The 21,966-nt window shown below is 53.8% G+C and overlaps 12 protein-coding genes across 12 annotated transcripts; 7 read left to right on the top strand and 5 right to left on the bottom strand.

The window, feature by feature from the left end:
- Positions 1–29: 29 nt before the first annotated feature.
- BO82DRAFT_271669 (uncharacterized protein) lies at positions 30–1,141 on the top strand (the record flags this gene model as incomplete). The annotated part of the gene is made up of 2 exons (XM_025630995.1): positions 30–234; positions 321–1,141. 2 exons carry the CDS (start codon positions 30–32, stop codon positions 1,139–1,141), a joined length of 1,026 nt encoding a protein of 341 aa, XP_025497244.1.
- Positions 1,142–1,522: 381 nt separating this feature from the next.
- BO82DRAFT_396979 (acyl-CoA thioesterase) lies at positions 1,523–2,737 on the top strand (the record flags this gene model as incomplete). The annotated part of the gene is made up of 2 exons (XM_025638883.1): positions 1,523–1,645; positions 1,766–2,737. 2 exons carry the CDS (start codon positions 1,523–1,525, stop codon positions 2,735–2,737), a joined length of 1,095 nt encoding a protein of 364 aa, XP_025497243.1.
- A 224-nt stretch (positions 2,738–2,961) lies between these two features.
- Positions 2,962–4,224, bottom strand: BO82DRAFT_396978 (uncharacterized protein; the record flags this gene model as incomplete). Its single annotated transcript, XM_025638882.1, has 4 exons — positions 2,962–3,365; positions 3,424–3,556; positions 3,614–4,045; positions 4,105–4,224. 4 exons carry the CDS (start codon positions 4,222–4,224, stop codon positions 2,962–2,964), a joined length of 1,089 nt encoding a protein of 362 aa, XP_025497242.1.
- Positions 4,225–4,554: 330 nt separating this feature from the next.
- Positions 4,555–4,988, top strand: BO82DRAFT_396977 (uncharacterized protein; the record flags this gene model as incomplete). The annotated part of the gene is made up of 3 exons (XM_025638881.1): positions 4,555–4,610; positions 4,669–4,739; positions 4,798–4,988. 3 exons carry the CDS (start codon positions 4,555–4,557, stop codon positions 4,986–4,988), a joined length of 318 nt encoding a protein of 105 aa, XP_025497241.1.
- Positions 4,989–5,757: 769 nt separating this feature from the next.
- BO82DRAFT_349578 (GNAT family N-acetyltransferase) lies at positions 5,758–6,427 on the top strand. Its single transcript, XM_025633903.1, has one exon. It carries the CDS (start codon positions 5,931–5,933, stop codon positions 6,387–6,389), a length of 459 nt encoding a protein of 152 aa, XP_025497240.1. The 5' UTR covers positions 5,758–5,930; the 3' UTR covers positions 6,390–6,427.
- A 630-nt stretch (positions 6,428–7,057) lies between these two features.
- Positions 7,058–7,417, top strand: BO82DRAFT_349576 (uncharacterized protein). The gene has a single exon (XM_025633902.1). The coding sequence runs from the start codon at positions 7,090–7,092 to the stop codon at positions 7,306–7,308; it is 219 nt and encodes a 72-aa protein (XP_025497239.1). The 5' UTR covers positions 7,058–7,089; the 3' UTR covers positions 7,309–7,417.
- Positions 7,418–7,609: 192 nt separating this feature from the next.
- On the top strand, positions 7,610–8,196 carry BO82DRAFT_360164 (GFA family protein; the record flags this gene model as incomplete). The annotated part of the gene is made up of 2 exons (XM_025636750.1): positions 7,610–7,816; positions 7,879–8,196. The coding sequence occupies 2 exons, from the start codon at positions 7,610–7,612 to the stop codon at positions 8,194–8,196; spliced, it is 525 nt and encodes a 174-aa protein (XP_025497238.1).
- Positions 8,197–10,350: 2,154 nt separating this feature from the next.
- Positions 10,351–11,608, bottom strand: BO82DRAFT_349574 (uncharacterized protein). Its single transcript, XM_025633901.1, has 6 exons — positions 11,511–11,608; positions 11,202–11,462; positions 11,071–11,151; positions 10,986–11,015; positions 10,813–10,935; positions 10,351–10,762 (listed from the first exon to the last, which is right to left on the bottom strand). Exons 2-6 carry the CDS (start codon positions 11,397–11,399, stop codon positions 10,682–10,684), a joined length of 513 nt encoding a protein of 170 aa, XP_025497237.1. The 5' UTR covers positions 11,400–11,462; positions 11,511–11,608; the 3' UTR covers positions 10,351–10,681.
- A 1,802-nt stretch (positions 11,609–13,410) lies between these two features.
- Positions 13,411–13,762, bottom strand: BO82DRAFT_1599 (uncharacterized protein). The gene has a single exon (XM_025630249.1). It carries the CDS (start codon positions 13,643–13,645, stop codon positions 13,448–13,450), a length of 198 nt encoding a protein of 65 aa, XP_025497236.1. The 5' UTR covers positions 13,646–13,762; the 3' UTR covers positions 13,411–13,447.
- Positions 13,763–15,580: 1,818 nt separating this feature from the next.
- Positions 15,581–17,959, top strand: BO82DRAFT_1430 (putative MFS peptide transporter). The gene is made up of 6 exons (XM_025630089.1): positions 15,581–16,011; positions 16,058–16,171; positions 16,224–16,818; positions 16,870–17,024; positions 17,082–17,507; positions 17,562–17,959. Exons 1-6 carry the CDS (start codon positions 15,756–15,758, stop codon positions 17,804–17,806), a joined length of 1,791 nt encoding a protein of 596 aa, XP_025497235.1. The 5' UTR covers positions 15,581–15,755; the 3' UTR covers positions 17,807–17,959.
- A 4-nt stretch (positions 17,960–17,963) lies between these two features.
- BO82DRAFT_349572 (HIG1 domain-containing protein) lies at positions 17,964–19,252 on the bottom strand (the record flags this gene model as incomplete). The annotated part of the gene is made up of 2 exons (XM_025633900.1): positions 17,964–19,090; positions 19,212–19,252. 2 exons carry the CDS (start codon positions 19,250–19,252, stop codon positions 18,361–18,363), a joined length of 771 nt encoding a protein of 256 aa, XP_025497234.1. The 3' UTR covers positions 17,964–18,360.
- A 498-nt stretch (positions 19,253–19,750) lies between these two features.
- BO82DRAFT_1411 (transcription factor SPN1) lies at positions 19,751–21,910 on the bottom strand. The gene is made up of 2 exons (XM_025630073.1): positions 20,923–21,910; positions 19,751–20,848 (listed from the first exon to the last, which is right to left on the bottom strand). Exons 1-2 carry the CDS (start codon positions 21,616–21,618, stop codon positions 20,012–20,014), a joined length of 1,533 nt encoding a protein of 510 aa, XP_025497233.1. The 5' UTR covers positions 21,619–21,910; the 3' UTR covers positions 19,751–20,011.
- Between the last annotated feature and the right edge of the window lie 56 nt (positions 21,911–21,966).

Genomic DNA, 21,966 nt, shown 5'->3' with positions numbered 1-21,966 from the left:
CTGCTTCAATCCTTGCATGCCTTTCTATGATGTCGGAATTCAATATCCCAGAGAAATACGATGACCTGCCAGACAAGCGACGATACTGGCCGGCGGCGCCGGGGTCGCGCGAAGAAGGACTGGGTATGCTACGACTATTGACTCCAGAGGTCGTCGCCAACGCAGCCCAAACGCAAATCCGGACTGGCGAACGCGTGTGTTTGAACTGGGATCTCGAGAAGCTGAATCGTCCGGGTTAGTGTCCGGCTCGCGGGGTTGAGACCCAGCATTGACTACTATTTGTTTATGCCGTATACTGACTACGTCATCGCATGGCCCAGGCTTCAAGCGCAAGCCCTTCGAACACAAAGTGAAGTGGGTGGCAGAGGGCGTTGCCTTTGACGACGAATACCACTTCAACCCACAGCAATCCTCACAATGGGACGGGCTGCGTCACCACAGCGCGCCGCCGCCGCCTGCCGCAGAGGAGGACAGCAGTAGTCGCACAACATCAACCACCGGGACCGGCAACACGAACGCACAGGTGTTTTACGGTGGCACGACGGCGGCGGAGATCCTGGACCCCAAGTCGGCGCGCATCGGCATCGGCCACTGGGCGAAGCAGGGGATCGCGGGCCGCGGGGTGCTGATCGACTACTGCAGCTGGGCGCGGGAGAAGCGCGGGGTGACGGTGGACGCGCTCAGCCGGTACGAGATCTCGCTGGACGAGGTGCAGGCGATCGCGCAGGAATGCGGCATCGAGTTCCAGCGCGGCGACATCTTCTTCCTGCGCGTGGGCCTGCCAGCCACGTGGGACGCGATGACCGACGAGCAGAAGGCGGCGTACAGCCGGCAGCCGACGCCGCAGCATGCGGGGCTGGAGCAGAGCGAGCGCGTGCTGCGCTTCCTCTGGGACCACCACTTCGCCGCCGTGGCTTCGGACGCCGTCAGCTTCGAGGTCTACCCGCCCCTCCGGCCGGAGTGGGACCTCCATCACTACCTGCTGGCCGGGTGGGGGTTGCCCATCGGCGAGATGTTCGATCTCGATGGGCTCGCCGAGATGTGTCGGCGGCTCGGGCGGTGGACGTTCTTTGTGTCGAGTAGTCCCTTGAATTGTGCGCAGGGCGTGTCGAGTCCGCCGAATTGTATGGCTATCTTTTGAATGGAGAGGTGGGAATTTAAGTTGGGGTTGAAGTTGAAAGCTGAAGCTGTTATGGTTTATGGTTATGGTTATAATGGATTGATGGTGTGTGGATGGATGGCCGGATGAGATAAGCACAATCGACCCTCCACGTGCCTCGGCTCAACACGTTATCTCCATCGCGTCTCATTTTTGGGAATCGCATCTCTCAGGGGACGAGCACCTTTTTTTCCCGGCGACAGGGTTTCGACTGTCATTATTTTCTTCAGACAGGCGGCGGTGTCGTCAGTCACGTCTGTCTCACTGAGACGCCTTGACACTAGCTTGTTTTCTCTTTCTCATTGATGGTAACAGGGATCTATAGCATAGCTAGCTAGCTAGCGATAATCGACCACTGTCAACATGGCTTCTCTGTCCACTCTGTGCAACCTCCTGCAGGAATGCATCTCATCTCTTCTCACCTGGAAAGCACTGGCACTGTTCCTCGCACTGATCAACCTGAAGAACCTCCCTCTGGTCTGGCATGTAAGTTCATGCACTCTTCCCCTCATCGCCTTCACCACCACAACAACACCTCTCTATCCCCCTCATCCTCGCCCTTTCAAAGAGAGAACCAACATACTAACCCCAACCCTTATAACACAGGCCCGCCTCGCCCACCACCTCTACCGGAACATCCGGCGCACCCCGCAAGACCCGCACCACCCAGCATCCACCCACCCGCCGCCGCACGCGACGCACCCGATCTTCCTCCCGCTGACCATCAGCTCGCGCACCCCGATCCTGGAAACCGACTACAACTTCCACAAGTCCAACAGCACCTACTTCTCCGACCTGGACATCGCCCGCACCGCCCTGGCCACCCGCATCTTCACCCCGGGGTCCCGCCTCGTGAACCGCGAGCTCGACGCCGAACTCGCGTCTGCGTCTTCCTCTCTATCATCAGCATCATCCGGGAAGGCGGAGAAGCAACAACCCAAAGGCGGAAGCAAACTCGGACTGTACATCGCCCTGGGCAGCGTGTTCTGCAGCTTCAAGCGCGAGATCAAGCCCTTCGAGCGGTATGAGATCACTTCGAGGGTGATCAGTTGGGATGAGAAGTGGGTGTATATGATTAGTTACTTTGTGAGGCCGCAGGCTGGGGGTAAGGGAAAGGGGATGGGGATGGGGAAGGGGAAGGGGAGGTTGTTGGCTACCGCGCTGAGTAAGTATGTGGTTAAGAAGGGGCGGGTTACGGTGCCCCCTGAGAGGGTGCTCAGGGCTAGTGGGTTCTTGCCGGAGAGGCCGGCGGGGTCGGTTGCTTCGTCGGTGGGTGGGGGTGGGAGCTTGACGCCGGGGGAGAGTGGGAGTGAGGAGGGGCAGCTGCTGGATGAGGGGATTACGGCCACGGGGACGGCCACGGGGGTGGATGCGGCGGTTGTGAGGGAGGTGTTGTTGGACGCCGGGGGTGGTGATGATGCGGTGAAGGAGGAGCAGAGGGAGAGGAATGTTCATTCGTGGAATGAGGAGGATTGGCCCTGGCAGAGGATCGAGGAGGAGAGGCTGCGTGGGCTGAGGGTTGTGGAGGGCTATGCTGCGTTGGATGCGAAGTTATTTGAGGAGTGGGGTGGGGAGTGAGGGGATGTTTGCATAGAGATAGACTTAGATTTCGGGTTCTTATTTTTCGGTGTAGAATGCAAGCAATTTCAACTCAAGCAAAATATAGCCAAAATGAACCACCTCCAGCAAATCGGTCTGTTAGCAAGTTCGATGCAAGCCGCTTCCAGAGCAGAACTACTCGATACTATTCCAAGGAACAACCCCGCCCCCCTCTCCTTCCTCAGTCGGACTGAAATTGTTCATCATGACTCCATTGTCCAGACTAATTCTGGCTCCAAAACACAACCGCGCTGGTCAACCGTCTTCACAATTGCCGGCCACAGAGACCATCGAACTATAGAGGCTGGTTGCCCGTCGCCTCCACCAAGAATCATAGACTGCGGGTCAAACATCACTCCCAATGGACTACAGCAGAAGAAGAACCGTTGTTTCTGCCGGCTCAAAGCAAGCTTGAGAGTCGCACATTTCCACAGCAGTCCTCGAAGCTGGCCCTGCCTTGATACTTCCTGAGTGGAAGAAAAATCCCGGAGTATTCTTTCAGCGCCTTGGACGACGCTGCGGATCACAAGCTCGGACCGACGATTTGAGCTCGCCTGGATTGCCACGCTCGTAGCCACCCTCCAGACATCGAGCTCGTTCTCTGAACCTGGCAAGATTTAGTACGGACTCATATATGTTAAGACTTTCACCCGCAAAATACGTACAGTTGCCTCGGACGTTGCGTTCTATCTTAGACAGAAAATCACCAAGAGGGTCGTCAGGCAACCCGAAGTGGTAGGGTTTGAATATCTCAGCATGGATGAGATTGGCGACAGTGGCATGAACCCAGGCCCGTCGCTGGGGCGCATTGAGCGGCCTGTCTGTCTCACTCAATTCTGGTGTTATCTTTCTCACATCTTTGAAGTTGAAGTTGACCCAGTTGTCCAGGAGTTGATTCAGCCGGCGCATCTGATTCACGATCAGATCATCTCCCACTAGCTTGGACGAGCCAATCTGCAGAGCATCTAGCTTGGAGTACAATCGGTCGAGCTCCTCCCGGTGACGTCTGTCCCTCTCCGTCACTTCCTCCCGTGCCTGGCGCAACAGGCGTTCTTGTTGCTGGATTATCTCTCGATCTGCCAACCGCTGCCTGACTAGAGCTTCGTGGCGCTCTTGCCAAACTCGTTCCATCCTCGCTTTCTCTGCCTCTTCCTCCCGCGCTGCTGCTTCTTGCGTCGCCCGCAGCTGCGGTACCTTTCTTTTCTCAGGCATGGATTCGGCTTCCTGCTTGGCTATCACTTGCCGTTTGGTTTCCTCCTTTCCCCGCGAGACAGGAATGAAGGTCCACTGATGAACTTCGCTTAGCGTGGTGACGAAGCAGGTGGATAGATTGCACTATAACTCACCGGATGCGTTGGTGTCGTTTCATCACTTTCTGCCAGCATGCCATTCTTCAGACATGTGTCTTCTTGCTTGATCTCCGGGTCAAGTACTCGCCCATCACTTGAAATCAGAACACGGACCATTGTTCCTGTTGGGGGTGAATATCCTACACTTGGGTTTTGCTATGCGGATGGTTGGGAGTGACAGGAGGAGTACCTGGGATGACCATCACAGAATTTTCGACTCATCAACTCCAGCAATTCCACCAACTGACGCAATCTGCGCGTATCATGACATCTCAGAGGTCTGGTGATCCTTTGTCATGATTGCGACTGCTGGCGGAACGGATCGCTACCGCCTTCATCATCCCTCGAAGAAGTAAAGAGCTTTGTGCCTGATCAGTCTCTTCCTCCTACCTCCAGCTCAAAACCTTCACTCGGTCTGATTTCACCTACCCGGCACGCAACAGCAAGATGGCGCAAGGTCCTTCGATTGTCGTTGGCGTGGATTTTGGGACAACCTTCAGTGGGTGAGTCTGACACATGCATGGAACTCTTTTGTGGTATGCATGCTTCCATGGAGAGTAGAGTTGCTTGGGCTTTCAAAGAATCAGCCGGCGAGATCGAGGTGCTGTCCACCTGGCCTGGTGGAGGTAACAGTATGTCAGATTCCGCAGCTATTTCAACCGAAATACTATTCTAACCCCTCATTCATAGGAACCTCAGTGAAAGTCCCCTCCACTATATCCGGTGAAGCCCGAACCGCCAGCTGGGGCTATCAAGTTGGCCCATTCATGGATGCCTTGAGAGGCATCAAGCTGATTCTCGACGAGGAACAGGAGACAATGTATTCGCCGTCCCTCTGCTCGAAGAAATTGCTCGCCATTCTTGACAAGGATGCCGTCTAGGTGACAGCGAACTACTTGAGACACCTTATCAAATACGCTCAGGGCGTCCTGGAGCGGCGTCTGGGGATAGCTGCGAGTGCTATGAATCTTCAATTCATTCTTACTGTGCCAGCTATTTGGTCTGACGTGAAGGGAGCAGGTAAGCTGAGCCTTCACGAAGTGACGTTGCAGTGGCATCTGATTCAGGTTGCGATTTACAGTAACTCTTTTTCCTCAACCTGACTTTTCTAGACGATACATGCAATAGTAGCAACTAGTACATGATCTTGTGACTTTCAACCTAATTACTCTCGCTGAGCATCTTAGCTGAGGAACTCGACAGAGAGACACTAAAGAGCGTTGATAAGAAAGTCAAGAAGAAGGCAAAATAAACCCGCAAAATAGCGTTGAGTTTGAGCGTCATGGGAAACCTAAGAGCCCTAACATAACAGTTTTCCGCATTTCACTTTCGGGCAGAGACTAAGTCTAGTGTTTTGTCCTAGTCGAGGTGAAGTCCAAGAGATAGTTAGTTGCACACAGAATTGGGAGTGAGATGGGCAGACTGTAAACATTCAAGTTTAGAAGAACTATGAATTGAGAAAATAGATCCAATACGAGGAGTCAGGCGGCTGTTGCTGTGTGAGACATCAAAGCTGGTAGTACTATGCTGATCATACCAAAAGCTTTCTTGTTCTGAAGCCTATCCGCTTACTATGTATATCCACTGAGAAGTCAAAGATATAAGATGACAAAGCCTAAGATACAATATAGATCTCTTATTGACTTGATTGTGATAATATGAAAGTTTATTTCTCACGCCAAAGTTGGCATGACTCACCCGCCTTACGCTTCCAGTTGGTATCAACCCGTCAATCTTCCCCACAACGAAGCCCCGTTTGCCTCTCATCCAAGCCAGCCAGCCCGCACCGCCAGCGTTGAAAGTCCCGCATTTCTCATCCCATCATGCTCATCAAGATCGACGACCTCTCCAGCCCGGAGACCCGCGCCCTCCTGGCCCTCCACGTCTCCGACCTCCAGCGCAAATCGCCCGCCGAGTCCTGCTACGTCCTCGACCTCCCGGCCCTCCAACAGCCCGCCATCTCCATGTATACGGCCTGGCACGGCCCGGATCTCCTCGGCTGCGGCGCGCTCAAGGAGCTCTCCCCCACGACGGGCGAGATCAAGTCCATGCGCACGGCGGCGGCCCATCTCCGCAAGGGCGTGGCGCGCGCCCTCGTGCAGCATATCATCGCGGAGGCGCGGCGGAGGGGGTATGTGTGGTTGAGTCTGGAGACGGGCACCGACGCGTCGTTTGCGGCGGCCCGGGAGTTCTATGCTGGGCAGGGGTTCGGGTTCTGTGACGCGTTTGGGGATTATGTCCCCCGTGCGGGGACGTGTTTTATGACGTTGAGGTTGGATTGATGTGGATTACTGGTAGAGGATGGTTGGTATTTGAGTAATGGGCGCGTGGCTGAATGATTTGGCAAGGACGTCTTGAGCGAGGCTGTGTCGATAGTACTTGTGCTGTATATCTAGCTTACTAACGCATGTGTAAGTTACCTAGTCATCTAGCGAGCATAGGGCAGCTATGATGGGTGTGAATAGAAGTAGCACATGCATGCTTGAATCGAAGAGATTAAGCATGATGTTTGTTCTGGATGTAAGCCACTGTATTCGGTCTGTCATTAGATTGACACTCACGCTAGTCAATTAGCACATGCTCGAGTCCCAACATCCGTATCAGAGGAAGTAGAGAAGGCTTGACAGCCTGTATTTCGGCCTTGGCTCTACCAGAATAAAGTAAATTGAGTTTTACGCATACAGATCTCTGCTAGTTACACTGTATCGACATTCCAGATACATCCAAAGGCAATAGGAATATCTACGGGGATTAGATCCTCCCTCTCCGTCTCACCACTCAAACCCCTGTCATCGTCGGATGCAAGACCGGCTCTATAGATGGCTCTCAGTTCGGTGGTAACTGATAAGGCATCCGAGTGCGTATATTTAGGTTACAAGCGCCTGCGTCTTTCGTGATCCCCCCCCCCCGCCCCCACCAACCCACCTCTAATCGCCACTTCCCACATACATGCTCGTCTCCTCGGAAGCTCACTCAGCAACGATGACCACTATATATCCGGGAAACTGCCACTGCGGTACCGTGCGCTTCGAGATCCATCTCTCCAGTCCATTCCAGACGACTTTCGCCTGCCCATGTAGAATCTGCGCGAAAAGAGGCTGTCCATGGATTTTCACTCAAAATGATGAACTGAGGTTCACCAAGGGCCGCGATACACTAGCCAGATACAAGACTCAGAAGGGGGAGTTTGAGGTACGCTGAACCATCTTCACTGATGCAGATTTGGCCCCACTGACTTGACTTCTGCGATTGACTTGTAACCGGTTCTAGTTCTGTGCTTCATGCGGTACCCAGATCACGGTCCGCAATCACCTCATCGTCTCGGGCCAGGCTGGTATAGGTGTCAGCGTGAGGCTCCTGGCCCTTCCTCCCACAAGACTGTCAGCATGGTCATCGCTAAGAGAATCCCCTGGTAGGCAAGAGCATTGCTGGACGTAAACCCGTTTCATCTCTCTGTAACGAAGTAAGCACTGCTTAGTCCCCCTAATTGTACAGTACAACCATGCTTAAATCCGAGCTCGAGCGCAGATTACCACTCGCTCACGAAGAACCGCAAACACCGTCCGTCACCGAATCGCAACCCACCACGGACCAAGATCTAAAGACATACAGGGGAGGCTGTCATTGCGGAGCGATCCAGATCACCGTGACAAGCCCGCCCCTCCGTCACGTCCAAGTTAAGGAAGATAATTGCAGTATCTGCCAACGGGTTAGTCATCCCCCCCCCCTCTTTCTTTTGCCCCATTTATTCTGCTAACTCGAAGGCGCAAGAACGCGAATGTATGCATCTACCCGTCGAAGTCAGCCGTGGCAATCCAAGATCCCCGCAACCAGCTCCGGGAGTATCGCTTCGGCCGGCAATTCACCGGCCATCGCTTCTGCGGCGTCTGCGGCGTGCAGCTCTACATGCATCTGCATGGACCCCCGGCGGCGGTGGCGGCGCGGCTGTCGCCCGAGAAACAGGAGCTGGTCAGGCGGAATTTGGATGTCGTGCCTGTTCGAGTCCCCGTGCTGGATTGGGTGGAGTGGGAGGCGATCCGGGTGGAGAGGGAGGATGAGGGGACGGAGGGGTATGTTTTGGGTGCCTGAGGGAAATGAGGATGAGGGCTAAGCTCCAGTGCGGACCGTTTGGGATTTGCGCCGGGGTGTAGTAGGTATCGGATCTTCTTATATGCTGCCAGAATGCGCGATATGTGCTTCCCCCAACCTCGGAAGCCAAGGTCCCTTGCGTGCATGTGGTGGGAATAGAGCATACGGTACTGAGGTAACAGTTCGTAATGTATGCATTCTGTGTTGTCGATGTTTCCCCCATCGGTAACACCAATAGTTTCGGAGCTACGGGCGAATCCGAGTCAGAAGCATCGATATTGCAGGGCTGGGTGTGTGTTGTTCTCTTTTTCTCACTTTGGTCGCCTGTGGCGTAATACCATCCCACGAAGCTTGCATGGTTCTGATCAATCATGGCCCACGACGGGGTGGTTATCTGGGAGAGGCTCTGCCCAGCATGGAAGGTGAGGAGCCAGATGAGCCAGATGAGAGGCGATCCCAGTTGTAACATCCCTGATTCTGCATCCATTCTGAGAGTTGAAGGAAGAAGCCCTCTTGCAGGGAAGGCCATTGCTCAAACAATGACGGAGGAAAAGTAATGGTCGTCATAAGGCAGCATTTTTCAAGTCCTGGTAGGTTCCCGGAATCGGAGGAGAAGAAAGGGCTTTCTGCTTCCTTCTTGGACTGTATGTCTGTACGTCGGCGACCTAGTCGACCCCAACATTCGCGATGTGCCCAGTTGCCCGCGTTGAAATCATGCACGAACTATTATTTCCCTTCCAAGTCGCTGGAACTACCGCGCAATCAGAACTCTACCTCTAGTCTGTCACCCAAGTCGGCTAGGGCTAGTGACTGCCAGATGAGCAGTTCCAGTTGTCATCTGTTGCTACCGGCTTGGCGCATTCCAGACCAGATGCCACGCAATTCTGGGAGGTGGGACTGCGGCCCGCTGCGCTCGTGCCATCGGTCGAACATGTCTGGTATTCCCGGAAACAGGTGTCTTATACGTGCATTGTATTGGCGGATCGGAAGTGCGGCAATCATCATAGAAGAGGCTGAAAAGTGTCGTCGGACCCGCACATAGTAAGAGCCAGAAGAGGACCAGATGGCGCTATCAGATACGTCCACGGAAGAACTCAATCATCAACTTTCGCTTACTGGGCCTCGAAGACGAGGATAGCAGGCTTATTTTCTCCGCCGTCTCGCGGGTCTTGGCATGATCGAGACCCAAGCTCCTCTCGTAGCCTGCATGTGCTCTCTGGTACATCGCCGTCGCTTTCTGTCCCTTCTGCTGAGCCCGGTAGAGGTTGCCAGATTACATGCAGTATCCAGTGTGACGGTATGATTGCGATCGAACTGCTTTTCAAAGCCGACCAGGGCTTGCTGGAAGCTTTTTTTCGGCTTCCTTTAGTCTGCCCTGGTCTTGATAGATCACCCCGAGATTGTTTCTGGCTCCGAGCGCTGAAGGATGGTCAACACTTATTGCCTCCCAGCCACTCAAGACAGCTAGAAACCTCTCTTCTGCCTCTTTCAGCCTGCCCTATTGTATGTAAACATTGCCGAGGCTGCTCAACGCGGCGAGCACGGGCGCGCTACATGCTAATTACTCCCTGGAATGTCCGTGTAGGTTATAGCAGTCTTTTCTTTATGACTGGAGAGTGATTGGGTCTTTCGGTTCGGGGGTTTCCCCTGGCTGCAAGTTCTAATTCGGTTCAATGATTGCTTCTCCCTTCACGGGGAGTATCCCCTCTGGCTGGCTTGAATCTCGACCCTCATGCCGCTGCGGAGGCCAACTTTGCCAGACCTCTCGTCGGGAATATTTTTCGCCGGGTATGACAGATCCAATACGGCTTATGCTCGTGTCAATATGGCTCCTTTCGATTGTTTCGAGAACAGAAACCCAAGAAGGGGATTTCAAAAGCTGTCAGCCAAGATCATCTGGCCATTGGAGTAGACACAGTTAGCTATAGCTCGAAGAAAAGAGAATGGCAAGGAATGCACTGGAAGGTGCTCAACTGTAGCGATTCATGAAGGGACAGTCCGCCTATGTGGTAATGAGCACAAACTCGCCAGTTTCTCGGCTGAGTACTTTTCAAACATACAACGCTTGATGCATGTGTATCATGGGCTCTGGTGTTTACTCCGCAATGATCTCAGGATATCCAGAAATACTTGGTATAGACGACAACTTCTTCGATCAGTGTCGCAATTTAGTTTGTCATAAGAACTCAGAGTAGATAGAGGCCAAAGCTGGGAGACTTTACACAAAAGATATCCTGATCTTGAGGCTGTAAAGTGGAATAAGGAGCGATGGATGAATCGAATGGTGCCTCGATAGATCTGATCCATCACCTCTGTTTGTGCTGTTTGTTCGCAGTAGGAAGGCTGCGGAGCCACCCACCTTGGAAATTCACACGCACTTGCTCCATGACTTTTACAACTCCTTAGCATCAATCTCAGATCGGGCGCGCGTCTGGAAATGAACTTCATGTCGTCCTGAGGCTTCCATCAATACAATAGGTCTCTACTATACCAACAAAGGATCCTTCTTCGAGTGACCTGCGCTGCGAGCCATATCCTCAACTCTACGCTCCAGCCATTGTTCCATCTAGTCGTTGGTTAGTGGGTGTCGGCGAGAACCTGCAGGCTGAGACTCACGTTGATGAACTTGAAAAATACCCAGCTGGCGACAGATAGAAGCAGAAGCACACCCCCAATGAGAGGATACCAACGCCAGGATGGGTTATCTGCCAGGATATCCACATTCATACCAAATAAGCTCTACACAAGGTGAGCAACCTGTTCTTCACTGCCACAGATGGAATACTCACAGAGGCGAAAGTCAAAGGAAGAAAGATAAACTGCGAGGGCACAGCTCGTCAGTGCTATGTTGATACTCTCCGGATGGCATCCTACCGTGATCCAACTAAGTCGTTTCATACTGGTTGCCAAACTAGTCGAGCGATGCGCTTCGTTGATCGACACCCAGGCAAATTCCTGTACATATCAGCGGGAAACACCGCGAAGATGAGGCTGGAGTTTCTTACAATCTGGAGCAGGTCGCGAACCGTCTGCTCCAGCTTGTCGATCTGTCCTGAGATATCCCGTTCAAGCTCAGAGATCATATCCTGCATCTGCTCGGTGAATCTACGCGTCTCACTAAACCGCTGATACTGGGCGACAAAATCTCGGACTTGACTAAGCTGCTCCGCCAGTAATCCCTGAACGTGAGTCCATCGCTGCATGTGCTTCGCTATGGAATCGATGAGTCGATCATCTTTCCCCCGAGCAGTCAACTGATGCGTGCGCTGCGAGTATTAGCACTAGCCGCCACTGAGCATAATGCCAATACTTACCAGGCGCCCGAGATACCTCCTGGCCTCTCGGCAGATCATTAACCAGTCCTCTCGCCAGGTCTGCATAAACAGTTGCACTAGTCCAAGATCATTTTGTGGGATCCATCCATAAGGTAGATTACTATAGTAGTGAATTGCTTTCGGTGGTGCCTCCAGCATTGCCCATTCGATAATTCGGACCGTGCCCTTCTCGTCGTCGTCATCCGTCAGCAAGTCTCCAATTCTGATGTCAAGTCGAATGAACAAAATGAATGTTCTACAAGGACTTTTGTGGCCCAAAGAAAAGTTCATCTCGTTGGGCGTCTCCGTCAAAGGGCAATACGTTTCCCAGACATAGTTCTCTCGGAAGAGCCTGGGCTAATGGTTAGTAACGAAGCCACATAACAGTGAGGTGATAGATGACCTACATCAGGTGGGTTTCGTCGACTGTCTTGGGTAGCGCTTTGATCTCTCTTTGTAAAATGTCGGCTGTTATCCACCGCGCCTTTCTGCGTCCGTCCCGCAGAGCCACCAGATCAACAACTACACTGGGCTTGATTCCACGGCTATAAGCCCCGAAGTTCAAACCCTCATCAAGATCCAGCATGTTCAGCCGATGATTCATCAAGGCGATCAGGCCTGCCCGGTCACGTTCTGGAATAGTCATATCCATCACTGGGATTGAATGTTGGCCTTGGGTGGGAAAATTGCGTGATGGCATCAGGTTCACAGTAGGTTTCCCTTCACTACAAGGGCCGAACCAGTCTCCGTTCTCCAACTCGTCAATGCGAGCTTTGTGCTCCAAGAGAGCAGCCACGGTGGGTCTATCGGCCTGCTGGAGTGCCATCCTCATTAAGGGAATCGAGCTGTACTCATCCTCTCCTTCTAGACTGGGCTTGTACCGTTCGAGGAAAGGTTTCAGTAGTCGCGCACGACCTTCCTGAATCATCACAGGCAAAGACACAACGTCCTTCTTTCGTTCCACATCATCTCCAACGCCCAGCATAAGCGTATCGGCCACTTCATAGTGGCTCCATTCCAATGCATAAATGAGGGGCGTTTTGCGATAACGATCGATTGAATTAGGGTCTGCCCATGTGGTTCTCAAAAGATGCTGGACCAATTCTTGATCACCACGCTCGCTTGCCCATGCCAGGAACGTACGTCGAGCTTTTGTCATAGGCTCAATTCCAGGGCCAGGCCCAAGCACCGTCAGCCATCTCTGAAAATCAACGTCGGGCGATGTGGCCCCATGCGCCAGCATACTTCTTCTGGTCGTGTTGCTGGCCAACCACCACAGAGGGATTTGTCCCTCGTGGTCCTGAATGTCTCCGCTGGCTCCATAATCTACCAACAGGCTCGCAGTTTTGAGATGCCAATGTTCGGCTGCCCAGGAGAGCGGGGTCCGCCCTCGCCCGTCTTTGCTATCTGGGTCTGCGTTACCCTTGTCGAGGAGGAGCACGACGATCTTGTCATAGCCCCGTTCAGCGGCCCGCGACAAGGGTGTGCGGCCCCGCAGGTCGGCCACCTCTGATAGCACGCCCTTTTGCAGCAGAAGCTCCACCATCTGCTCGTCACCGGCCTTCACTGCCCAATGCAAAGCGGTCTCGCCGTGAAGGTCCGCAAGGTTGGGATCGGCTCCACGGTCGAGAAGCAATTGCATCAATTGACCCGGACGATCGCGATCAGTGGCCGATTTCGCCTGCGCTAGGTCAAATGATGCCGCCCAGGAGAAGGCAGTGCGGCCAGATTGATCGCGTAAATCCGGAGAGACTCCATAGAGCAGGTACCGGACCTCGCTGAGCAAGCCGCCCAACGCGGCTTGCATCAGTTGAGCCGTTCGGTCTTCATCAGGTTGGAGAAACGCAGTGATCGGAGGCACGGTCATTCTTCGTTGGTCAGGGAACCATGTTATTGACGTGCCTTGTGAATTGTCGAAGTCGCGAATTTGTCTAATGTTAGTGTCGGCCCGTCAGCCGGGGCTGCATATTGATCCAGCCGCTTATTGGCGGGAATATGGTAGAGGGAATGCAAGCCGCCGAAGAGGCCAATCCAAATACTGCACAATCCCATCTTAGCAGACGATTGGGTTGAGCGGCACGTTCTCTGTTCTGAGGAGTTCGTGGCAATTCACCGGTATACGTTGATGCTGACATTTTCCCTGTCTATTCCAATCATGTATCATGTCTCCATCGCACGTATTTCGACCAAGCCGACGACCTAAACAGCAACAGGAAAGGTCACGCCCTACGACTCGACCGGCCCAACCGGTGTCTGATTTTGACGAATAATAGCGAGTACCGGGTACCATGGCGTTCACTATGCACCCCTAGCTTATTTATATCCGACATCGGCGCGAATCGTGGTGATAACGATTGATATACACCAGAGTCGAATATCCAATTGTGAAGCCGTTGAATGACGAGCTGGTCATCCCCGCAATCCTGCAGAAGTAAAAGGGTTTGGCCGCGGATGCAGCTCATGGGCTCCTGGAAATTGTTGAAATAGAGCTTGTTCCCTTGAAGAATCTGTTCAAGACGTGATTCTGTCGAGCCCTGTCAGAGCCTCGACACTGGCCCATGATATCACCCGGCACGTGAATTACTTCTGTACGCGTCTGCAGGAATGACTAGCGGATGGTACCTGATGGTGAATGTGCGCAGTACGTAAGAGCCTCGGAACTTTCCGTGGTGGCAGACGTTCACCTGACTCTGGACGCGCAGTACAAATGTTCGCTGCCTGGAGCAACGTGACGGCACCATATTCCTTCGATTGCCATTGAAGCAACTCAGCCGAAACCTGCTATCTCAGCTTTTTCGCCATGAGTGAGATCAGGCGTGCCTCATCCTGATTTTCAAGGATGCTTATCATTTTCAGCAGCATGAACTTGGTTGGTGACCAATTGATACGGAGAGATTTATCTCTAATCTTCTGGGCCAACCGCCCCAAATTGGCTTCAGAGCAAGCTCCACTGCCAAGACCGGACTCGACAGCCATGGATGCGATTTGGCTCCACTCTCCGCTGTCAAGTCAACGTTGGTTGGTCTATCGAATATAGCATTATCAGTGGTCGCAATGGTGTCATTCTCTCCTGTTTATCCAAGCCGGCTACTCATCTGCAGAATAACGCCATCCGCTGGTCGAGGTTGCATCGACACGGTGGCTATGTCCGATTGGCCATCCTGCACGCACTTTTCGCTTATGGTTCAGGAGAGGAATCCTTGCTTCGTTCCGCCTAGTGGATACTCGTCCGCTGTTCCATTACACCGTCGCATGTACTAGTCCACCGGTATACTCTGGTCGACTTCGCGTACAATGCATGCGTTGATCTGAGATGAGGGACACTAACGCTGCCGCTTGAATCTAATAGGCTTCGAAGTAAGCCGATGAAAGGCTAGGCAAGAAAGTCGGGGACGAAACTGCGAATGCTGGAATTCTGGCACCACCGCTTCTAATGGTCCTGGCTGCGTACTCTAGGCTTCTGATCGCACATTTCAGAGGCTCGTGCCAAGACTATCCCGTGGATGTTCCATCGGGCCTCCGGCGTGCTTAAGACTTAACCCGCCTATGAAGCTCCCCCGCTGTCTGACTAGCCGGTGTACCCAATTCGCTGTCTGGCGCGATCAGTGGGACAATAATGCCGCTCCAGAGGGCTCACGCAAAGGGCATCGGTGGTGCCCACGATCAGTTGGCGAGAGCCATAAAGCTCGAAAGCGCTCGCATATCATGCACCTCAAGAGGGAGCGGATTGGCGAGGAATAGCTTCGAGAATGTGAGGTCGTTTGTCTCTTGGAGGTTCAATTTCCCCGGCAGGAAGTTCCGTGTTCCATCTGACTGCTGCATATGGAATGCTCTGTGTTCCACCTTTTTCTTTGCCACAGGCCATCGGTTTCTCGAAAGACACTACAGCCGCTAGGGAAAGGTATGGGATACCTTCCCTGTCCAGCAGACATCGCCATGCTAGCAAGCAGGGGTAAGACGGTACCCACCAGAGGTTGACACTAATTATTGGCTATCTCCATTCTCCCCATGTCTTTCTGGGTGGATTGCTGATAGCCGACTCCACGGGAGCATACCCAATGCTAGCCCCGCTAGACGGGGGGCGACTCTTATCTGAATGGGGCGAGATGCCTTGTCTTCCTTACTTATTGTCTTTTCCTATATATTTCTACTCCGGACAAACTCTTGTTCTCGATCCGCGGAAAATTCCTCTTTCTACACTTGTGCTGTCGTTGTAAGGTGTACTCCTCTGCACCATCTGACACCATGAGCGACCCCGTCGGTCCTGACGACCTCGTCTACGTCGCCCAAGCGCACGTGCCTCAAAAAGAACTTCGGACACCAGAGAAAGAGGACGCTGTCATCACTGCAACCAGGTACGATGATGATGGCCGCGAGATACCAACGGCGGAGGAGGAGCAAAGCCTGCGCCGTGTGGCGGGCAAAGTGAAGTGGACTGCCTACACCATTGCATTCGTCGAGCTGTGCGAGCGGTTCTCCTACTACGGAACAACTGCTGTCTGTACGTATATCTGGCCGTCTCTATGAGCGCTGCTAACATCCATCAGATACCAACTTCATTCAGCAGCCTCTGCCTGCAGGCTCTGACACTGGTGCCGGAGGCAGTGGGCAGTCCGGAGCCCTCGGTCAGGGTCAACGAACATCCACCGCGCTAACCACCTGTAAGTTGCGTCGACGGTCATTCTTCTAGAAACGACTAACAGAAGTGTACAGTCAACACCTTCTGGTGCTACGTTATGCCCATTCTGGGTGCTTGGATCGCCGACGAATACTGGGGCCGGATGAAGACGATTCAGGTCGCCATCGCCTTCGCAATGCTAGGACATATCATCATTATCATCTCCTCCATCCCCCAAGTCATCACCAATACCAACGGTGCCCTTGCCTGTTTCTGTGTCGGCCTGGTCTGCTTCGGAATCGGTGTAGGTGGGTTCAAGTCGAACATCTCGCCGCTGATTGCCGAACAGCACCGCGAGACCAAGCTCTGGGTCAAGACCGTCCCCAAGACAGGGGAGCGAGTCATCGTCGATCCAGCGCAGACAATCACCCGCATTTTCTTGTACTTCTACTTCATGATCAACGTCGGTTCGCTGATTGGATCAGTGGCCATGGTGTACGCTGAGAAGTACGTCGGCTACTGGCTGGCCTACCTGCTACCGACCGTCATGTTCGGGTTCTGTCCTCTGGTATTGTTCGCGTGCCGTAACAAGTACCATGTGACACCCCCGACTGGGTCCGTCGCAGCGAAGGCATTCAAGCTGTGGGGACTTGCCCTGAAGGGGCAGTGGTCCTGGAACCCTGTTGTATTGTGAGTACCCTGTGTCTGTGCATTAGGGGAGTCGTGACTGACAGAGCACAGCGTCAAGCGATGCCAGTCCACCGAGTTCTGGGATAGCGTCAAGCCCAGCCAGTTGGAGAACAAGCCTCACTGGATGACCTTTGACGATCAGTGGGTGGACGAAGTGCGCCGCGCCGTCAAGGCCTGCGCGGTCTTTGCATGGTACCCTCTTTACTGTGGGTTCTCTCTTTTTATATTATCCCATAAGTCGACGCCGCTAACGAGTTGAACAGGGCTGGCATACGGCCAGATGACCAACAACTTGACTTCGCAGGCGGCCACGATGCAGCTTCACGGGGTGCCCAACGACATCATCAACAACCTGGACCCGCTGGCCCTGATCATCTTCATCCCGATCATGGACCAGTTCGTGTACCCAGGTCTGCGCAAGATGGGCATCAACTTCACGCCAATCAAGCGCATCTACGTGGGGTATCTGCTGGCGGCGGCCTCGATGATTGCGGCAGCCGTGACGCAGTACTACATCTACAAGCTGAGCCCCTGCGGCGACCATCCGAGCACCTGCGACGAGGCAGCGCCAATCAACGTGTGGGTGCAGACGGTGCCGTACGTGCTGATCGCGTTCTCGGAGATCTTCACCTCGATCACGGGGTACGAGTATGCCTATACCAAGGCGCCGAAGAACATGAAGTCATTAGGTAAGCTGCTATGCCACGCCCTTTTAGGGGTAGTCATGCTAATCTGATGGACAGTCTCATCGTTGTACCTGTTCATGAATGCCATTTCCTCGGCTATCCAGCAGGGCTTGACGGCGCTGTCGACGGACCCGTTGTTGATCTGGAACTATGGGTTCGTGGCGGTGCTGGCGTTTATCGGAGGAAACCTGTTCTACCTCACCAATTTGAAGCTGGACAAGGAGGAGGATGAGCTGAATAATCTTGAGGAGTCGCAGTGGGTGGGGCAGAGTTCCGGGGAATCCGAGAAGACCGTTGCTTAATTGTTTAATGGCTTAATTGCTTGATGTGCTTAATGGTGCTTGACGTGATATGTGTATGCTTATGATGTCATGTGGGGCATTGCCTGCAGTATGGGATGCATGAGTCTCTTGAGTCTGGACAGAGTGTACTTTAATTAATGTGATTGAGATTGAGTTGACCTGGGCTCTTGTATTGTTTATAATGATTTTCTGAGTACATCATTTGCATGTCTGTAAAGCCTAATGTGAGAGTTGAGGTATAGAGTCATCCTCAAGATCCGTTTGGTAGCTCCTCAATTATACTTAGACGTAGAGAAGTCCTCAACCCTTAACAAAACCCCTCAATCCCATCCATCTATACAACGGCCTACATCCACAAGTCCAGACAGATGTTATACATTGATGAAGATATAAACACTCATGAGCATGCATTAAGAAAGCGTGAAACCCGGCACCCAAATCTTTTCGGCCAAGAAGGCAAGAAAGCAAGAAAAAAAAAAAAAGAGGAAAGTGGTCCAAACCCGCAGACCACTCCAAGTAAGTCTATCAAGCACCAACACCACCATAAAAGACATCTACTCCTTCTCGCCCTCGTCCTTCTTTTCGGACTGACCCTTCTTCTCCTCCGCCTTAGCATGCCCCTCCAAATAATCATGCTCATAGAGACTCTGCTTCTTGCGCTTCAACCGCTCCTCCTCCGCAGCCACCATATCCTTCCACAGATCCCCAGTCTCCTCGCGATCACCACCCGCCGGGGCCTCACTCTTCTCCTGCTTGGCGGCCTCCTTCTCCGCCTTCGCCTTATCCAGCAACCCCTTCCCGCGCCTCTGATCCTGCAGCTCAAACGCCGCACTCGCCACCAACACCGCCAACGTCAGACCCTGGGCGTACACACGGGCCTGCACGATCTTCTGGCTGGACGACAAGAACTTATTCCGGTTGACCATGGCGAAGCTGCCGACCATGGAGGCCACCCAGGTGGCGCCGACGATCTTGTACTTCTCGCGCTTGGCCCAGGTCGTGATGCGATCAAAGGTGGACAGCGAGGCCAGCTCCTCCTGGCGCAGCCGCTCGTTGCGGTCCTTGTACCACACCTGGCTCGCGTTGCGGGAGGCCTCGAAGTCGCGCGAGGCGTGGTCCGCCGCGATGATGCCCACGAACGTGCCGGACGAGGTCACCAGGAAGGATTTCATCGGCAGCGTCAGGTTCCGGATCGTCGCGCTGCGCTTGCTGAAGGCCAGCACGCCGGCCACGCCGCCAATGAGGCCGAGCACGCCGCCGATGGTGCCGCCTTTGAGGACGGTGCTGTTTGTTTGGACATGAAGGTTAGTAAAGGCTTGCTTGGCGATTGAGGGTGTGAGAGTATTTGAGGATTTGGGGGGGGGATCAAGAATGGAAGCGAGATGGGGCGGAGGGGACAGCTTACCGGTAGTGAGCATCTTCTTCTTCCTTGGTGAGGATCTTCATGGTGCAATTGTGTTATCGATGCGGTGATGTAGATGGGGATGGGGATTAGATGCTCTCAATTATTTTCACACCAACACGGTAAGTATGTGCAGTGAGTGTGTGCAAAAGGAACTGTAGACCGTGGGAAAGTGAGAAGCAAAATTGTAGGACGCCGGCGGGGATATAAGGCCAAAGGCGAACAAGTCGCCCCGGCAAAGCAAAACCCGAGTGACGTCTTGCGAACCCGCAACGGGATCTGCGGCTCTGACTCGGTGTTTCCGCGGCCTTTGCTGGTCGACTCTGAGCAAGTCATCATGAGCGAATTTCACCCTTTCTCATAGGTTCTGCCCAATCTATCCATAGTATCACTTCGGAACTTGCCTGCCGAGACGGCGATTACTCGTGCTTTTTCTGGTACCGTACCCTGGTGGCTTGTTGCAGCTTCACTCGTACCATCAAAATCCCCCCGTATACATACCGGGTGTTATAGGAACGGATCGATTTTGTTGTCCATAGTCTGGTCTAGTCTAATCTAGCCTTATGGGCTGATCAATCCATCGCATGTCTTGTCAAAATTTCTCCTCTCTGCCTTCTCCTCCGTCTGCTCGCCTCGCCTCTCCGCACTAGTCACCTACTTGGTAAGCTTTAAATTAAATGATTACAATTCATTCCCAATTCCTGCGCCGTTCCCGTCCGTAAATAAATCGAATACGAGGCAAAGATAAAAACATATGCAATAAAAGCTACACCTCCAACACCATCAACCACAACCACCTTCCGCTATCGCCGGGATCCCTTGGATGCCGCAATCTGTCGCGCCCGCATCTTCCGGAATCGATCCTCGCCGCTGGCGCCCAAAGGTCGCGCAAACTTGCTCTCCTGTACCATCGTCGGTCGCGGCACCACCGTGTAACTCGTGTGAGTGAGGTCGGCGCGCGCCCGGTTCGCCAGTCGTGGGGGCAGCATTTCGCGCGCGCGCGCCTCCGCCACCGACGTTTGCGCCGATTTGGGACGGGATGTGCCCAGTTGACTGGTTGAAGTTAGCAGAGAGTACAGAAACTGCGATATCGAAACGATCGAAAGCGAACGATCGAAGACGGAACCGCGGCAAACAAGAGGGGGAACAGGGGAAACATACGTAGGATCAAAAGCAGCCTCCTGGTACACCCGCTTGGAATAGTCGTCGCTGCGCTGCAGGATCGGACGCGTCCACTCGGCCAGCAGGCGCTCCGCCATGCGCTTGATACCTGGCTCCGGTCGCTTGCTGCGCGTGTAGAATACAATCACCTTGCCGACCCCACTGGCGATCAGGGTCTCCTTGTTGATCGGCAGCTTGCCCAGCGCCGTCATCAGATCGCGCTGGATGTTGTAGGCGGGGAGCGAGCCGTCGTCCAGCGGCTCCAGGAAGAACTTGACGGCCTCGAGCAGGTTGATTTCCGGATCCACCAGACTGTTGACGTATTGGTTGCGGTTCAGCAGCGAGACGACCTCGGGGAGCATCTTGAGTTTGTGCATGGCGGGCTTGCCTTCGCGGCGGTTGATGGCATCCATCTGTGCGGCGTGGGTCATGCGTTTGCGCATATCTTCGATCTCAGCATCGGCCATTTGTTCCAGATCCTATACCCCGTAAACCATTAGTTAAGAGTCGCCCCCTCTCAAAACAGCGTAAAACATTTCCAGAAAAAACATACAATACCATCCGCCTTCCGGAACCGTCTCTTAGTTGGCTTCTTCATCGCCTCATCCATAGCTCGATCGAGCGCTCTCCTCCGCCCTGCAGGTCCCATCAAGATTAGCAACCCACCCGGATTCTCCTCTTTCCACCGCAAGAAGAAGGGGACCCAAAACTCACGCGTAGCAGGATCCAAGGTCTCATCATCCTCCGGCATCACCTCCTTCTTCTTCGACGCGCCCGCCCGTCGCCGCCCGGCCTTGCCTGCGCCGCCTTCCTCGTCGCTGGCCCCGCCGCCGTCCTCCAGCTCGCGCATCCGCCGACTCTTCTTCTCGCGCCGGCCCTCGCGCTTCCGCTTCGACTGCTCCCCCTCGGCCCCCTCCGTGCGCTTGCGCTTGTGCCGCCCGATCAGCTTCAGGTTGTCCTCGTCGATGGCCAACTGCGGGCGGTCCTCGATGTCGACGTTCTCCGGGTCGAAATCCTCGAACTGCGCCTCGTCGACCTCCGACAGGATCGACTCGTCGTCCGAGTCGCGGGCTTTGCCGTCGTCATCTTCTTCGTCTTCAAGCTCCGAGGCAGCTGCGTTGTCTTGGGGCTGGGGTTGGGGGTGGTCGCTTTCTTCGCCGCCGGCGTCCGGGGTCGGGGCACGGGCGGATTCATCTTCGAGGACCGGGGAGGCGGCTCGTTGTTGTTCTGGGCTGTTGGGTGCGGACATCTTGGTAGAGTCTGTGGGTTTGTGTGGTTGTGTGGTTGTGCGGTGAGAGTGTCCTGGGGACTGGAAGGTGTTGTGTTGGTTGGTGGTTCAGGGAGATGTGGATGTGTGGTGTGGTTGTTGGAGGGACTTGTTGTAGGTAGATTCCAGCCTGAGGCAGTATCGCAATGAAAGAAGAACTTCTCTCCTGACTCAAGCTTTGCTCCTGTGAGTAATATAATAAGTTCCGGAAACTGACAGACAGATGACGATTGACGAAGGAAACGAAATGGATGAAATCCAAGAAAAGAGACTGGCGGCGCCGCAAAGGCAAGTAAAGGATGGGCTGGAGGAATCCGTTCCGCCTCCGCA

Source organism: Aspergillus uvarum, assembly GCF_003184745.1.
Source record: "Aspergillus uvarum CBS 121591 unplaced genomic scaffold BO82scaffold_1, whole genome shotgun sequence".
Classification (NCBI taxonomy): Eukaryota; Fungi; Ascomycota; class Eurotiomycetes; order Eurotiales; family Aspergillaceae; genus Aspergillus; species Aspergillus uvarum.
Note: the sequence above shows the minus strand (reverse complement) of the source record. Positions and strands in the feature narration are given on the sequence as shown.

Bases quoted from the DNA above. Each gene is read 5' to 3' on its own strand.
- BO82DRAFT_349578 (XM_025633903.1), top strand. From the start codon at position 5,931: ATGCTCATCAAGATCGACGACCTCTCCAGCCCGGAGACCCGCGCCCTC.
- BO82DRAFT_349576 (XM_025633902.1), top strand. From the start codon at position 7,090: ATGACCACTATATATCCGGGAAACTGCCACTGCGGTACCGTGCGCTTC.
- BO82DRAFT_349574 (XM_025633901.1), bottom strand. From the start codon at position 11,399: ATGCAGCGATGGACTCACGTTCAGGGATTACTGGCGGAGCAGCTTAGT. The intron at 11,016-11,070 runs GTAGGATGCCAT...GTGCCCTCGCAG, and splicing joins AACGACTTAGTTGGATCACG to TTTATCTTTCTTCCTTTGAC. The intron at 10,936-10,985 runs GTGAGTATTCCA...CACCTTGTGTAG, and splicing joins TTCCTTTGACTTTCGCCTCT to AGCTTATTTGGTATGAATGT.
- BO82DRAFT_1599 (XM_025630249.1), bottom strand. From the start codon at position 13,645: ATGTCAGCATCAACGTATACCGGTGAATTGCCACGAACTCCTCAGAAC.
- BO82DRAFT_1430 (XM_025630089.1), top strand. From the start codon at position 15,756: ATGAGCGACCCCGTCGGTCCTGACGACCTCGTCTACGTCGCCCAAGCG. The intron at 16,819-16,869 runs GTGAGTACCCTG...GACAGAGCACAG, and splicing joins TCCTGGAACCCTGTTGTATT to CGTCAAGCGATGCCAGTCCA. The intron at 17,025-17,081 runs GTGGGTTCTCTC...CGAGTTGAACAG, and splicing joins TGCATGGTACCCTCTTTACT to GGCTGGCATACGGCCAGATG.
- BO82DRAFT_1411 (XM_025630073.1), bottom strand. From the start codon at position 21,618: ATGTCCGCACCCAACAGCCCAGAACAACAACGAGCCGCCTCCCCGGTC. The intron at 20,849-20,922 runs GTATGTTTTTTC...TACGGGGTATAG, and splicing joins TCCGGAAGGCGGATGGTATT to GATCTGGAACAAATGGCCGA.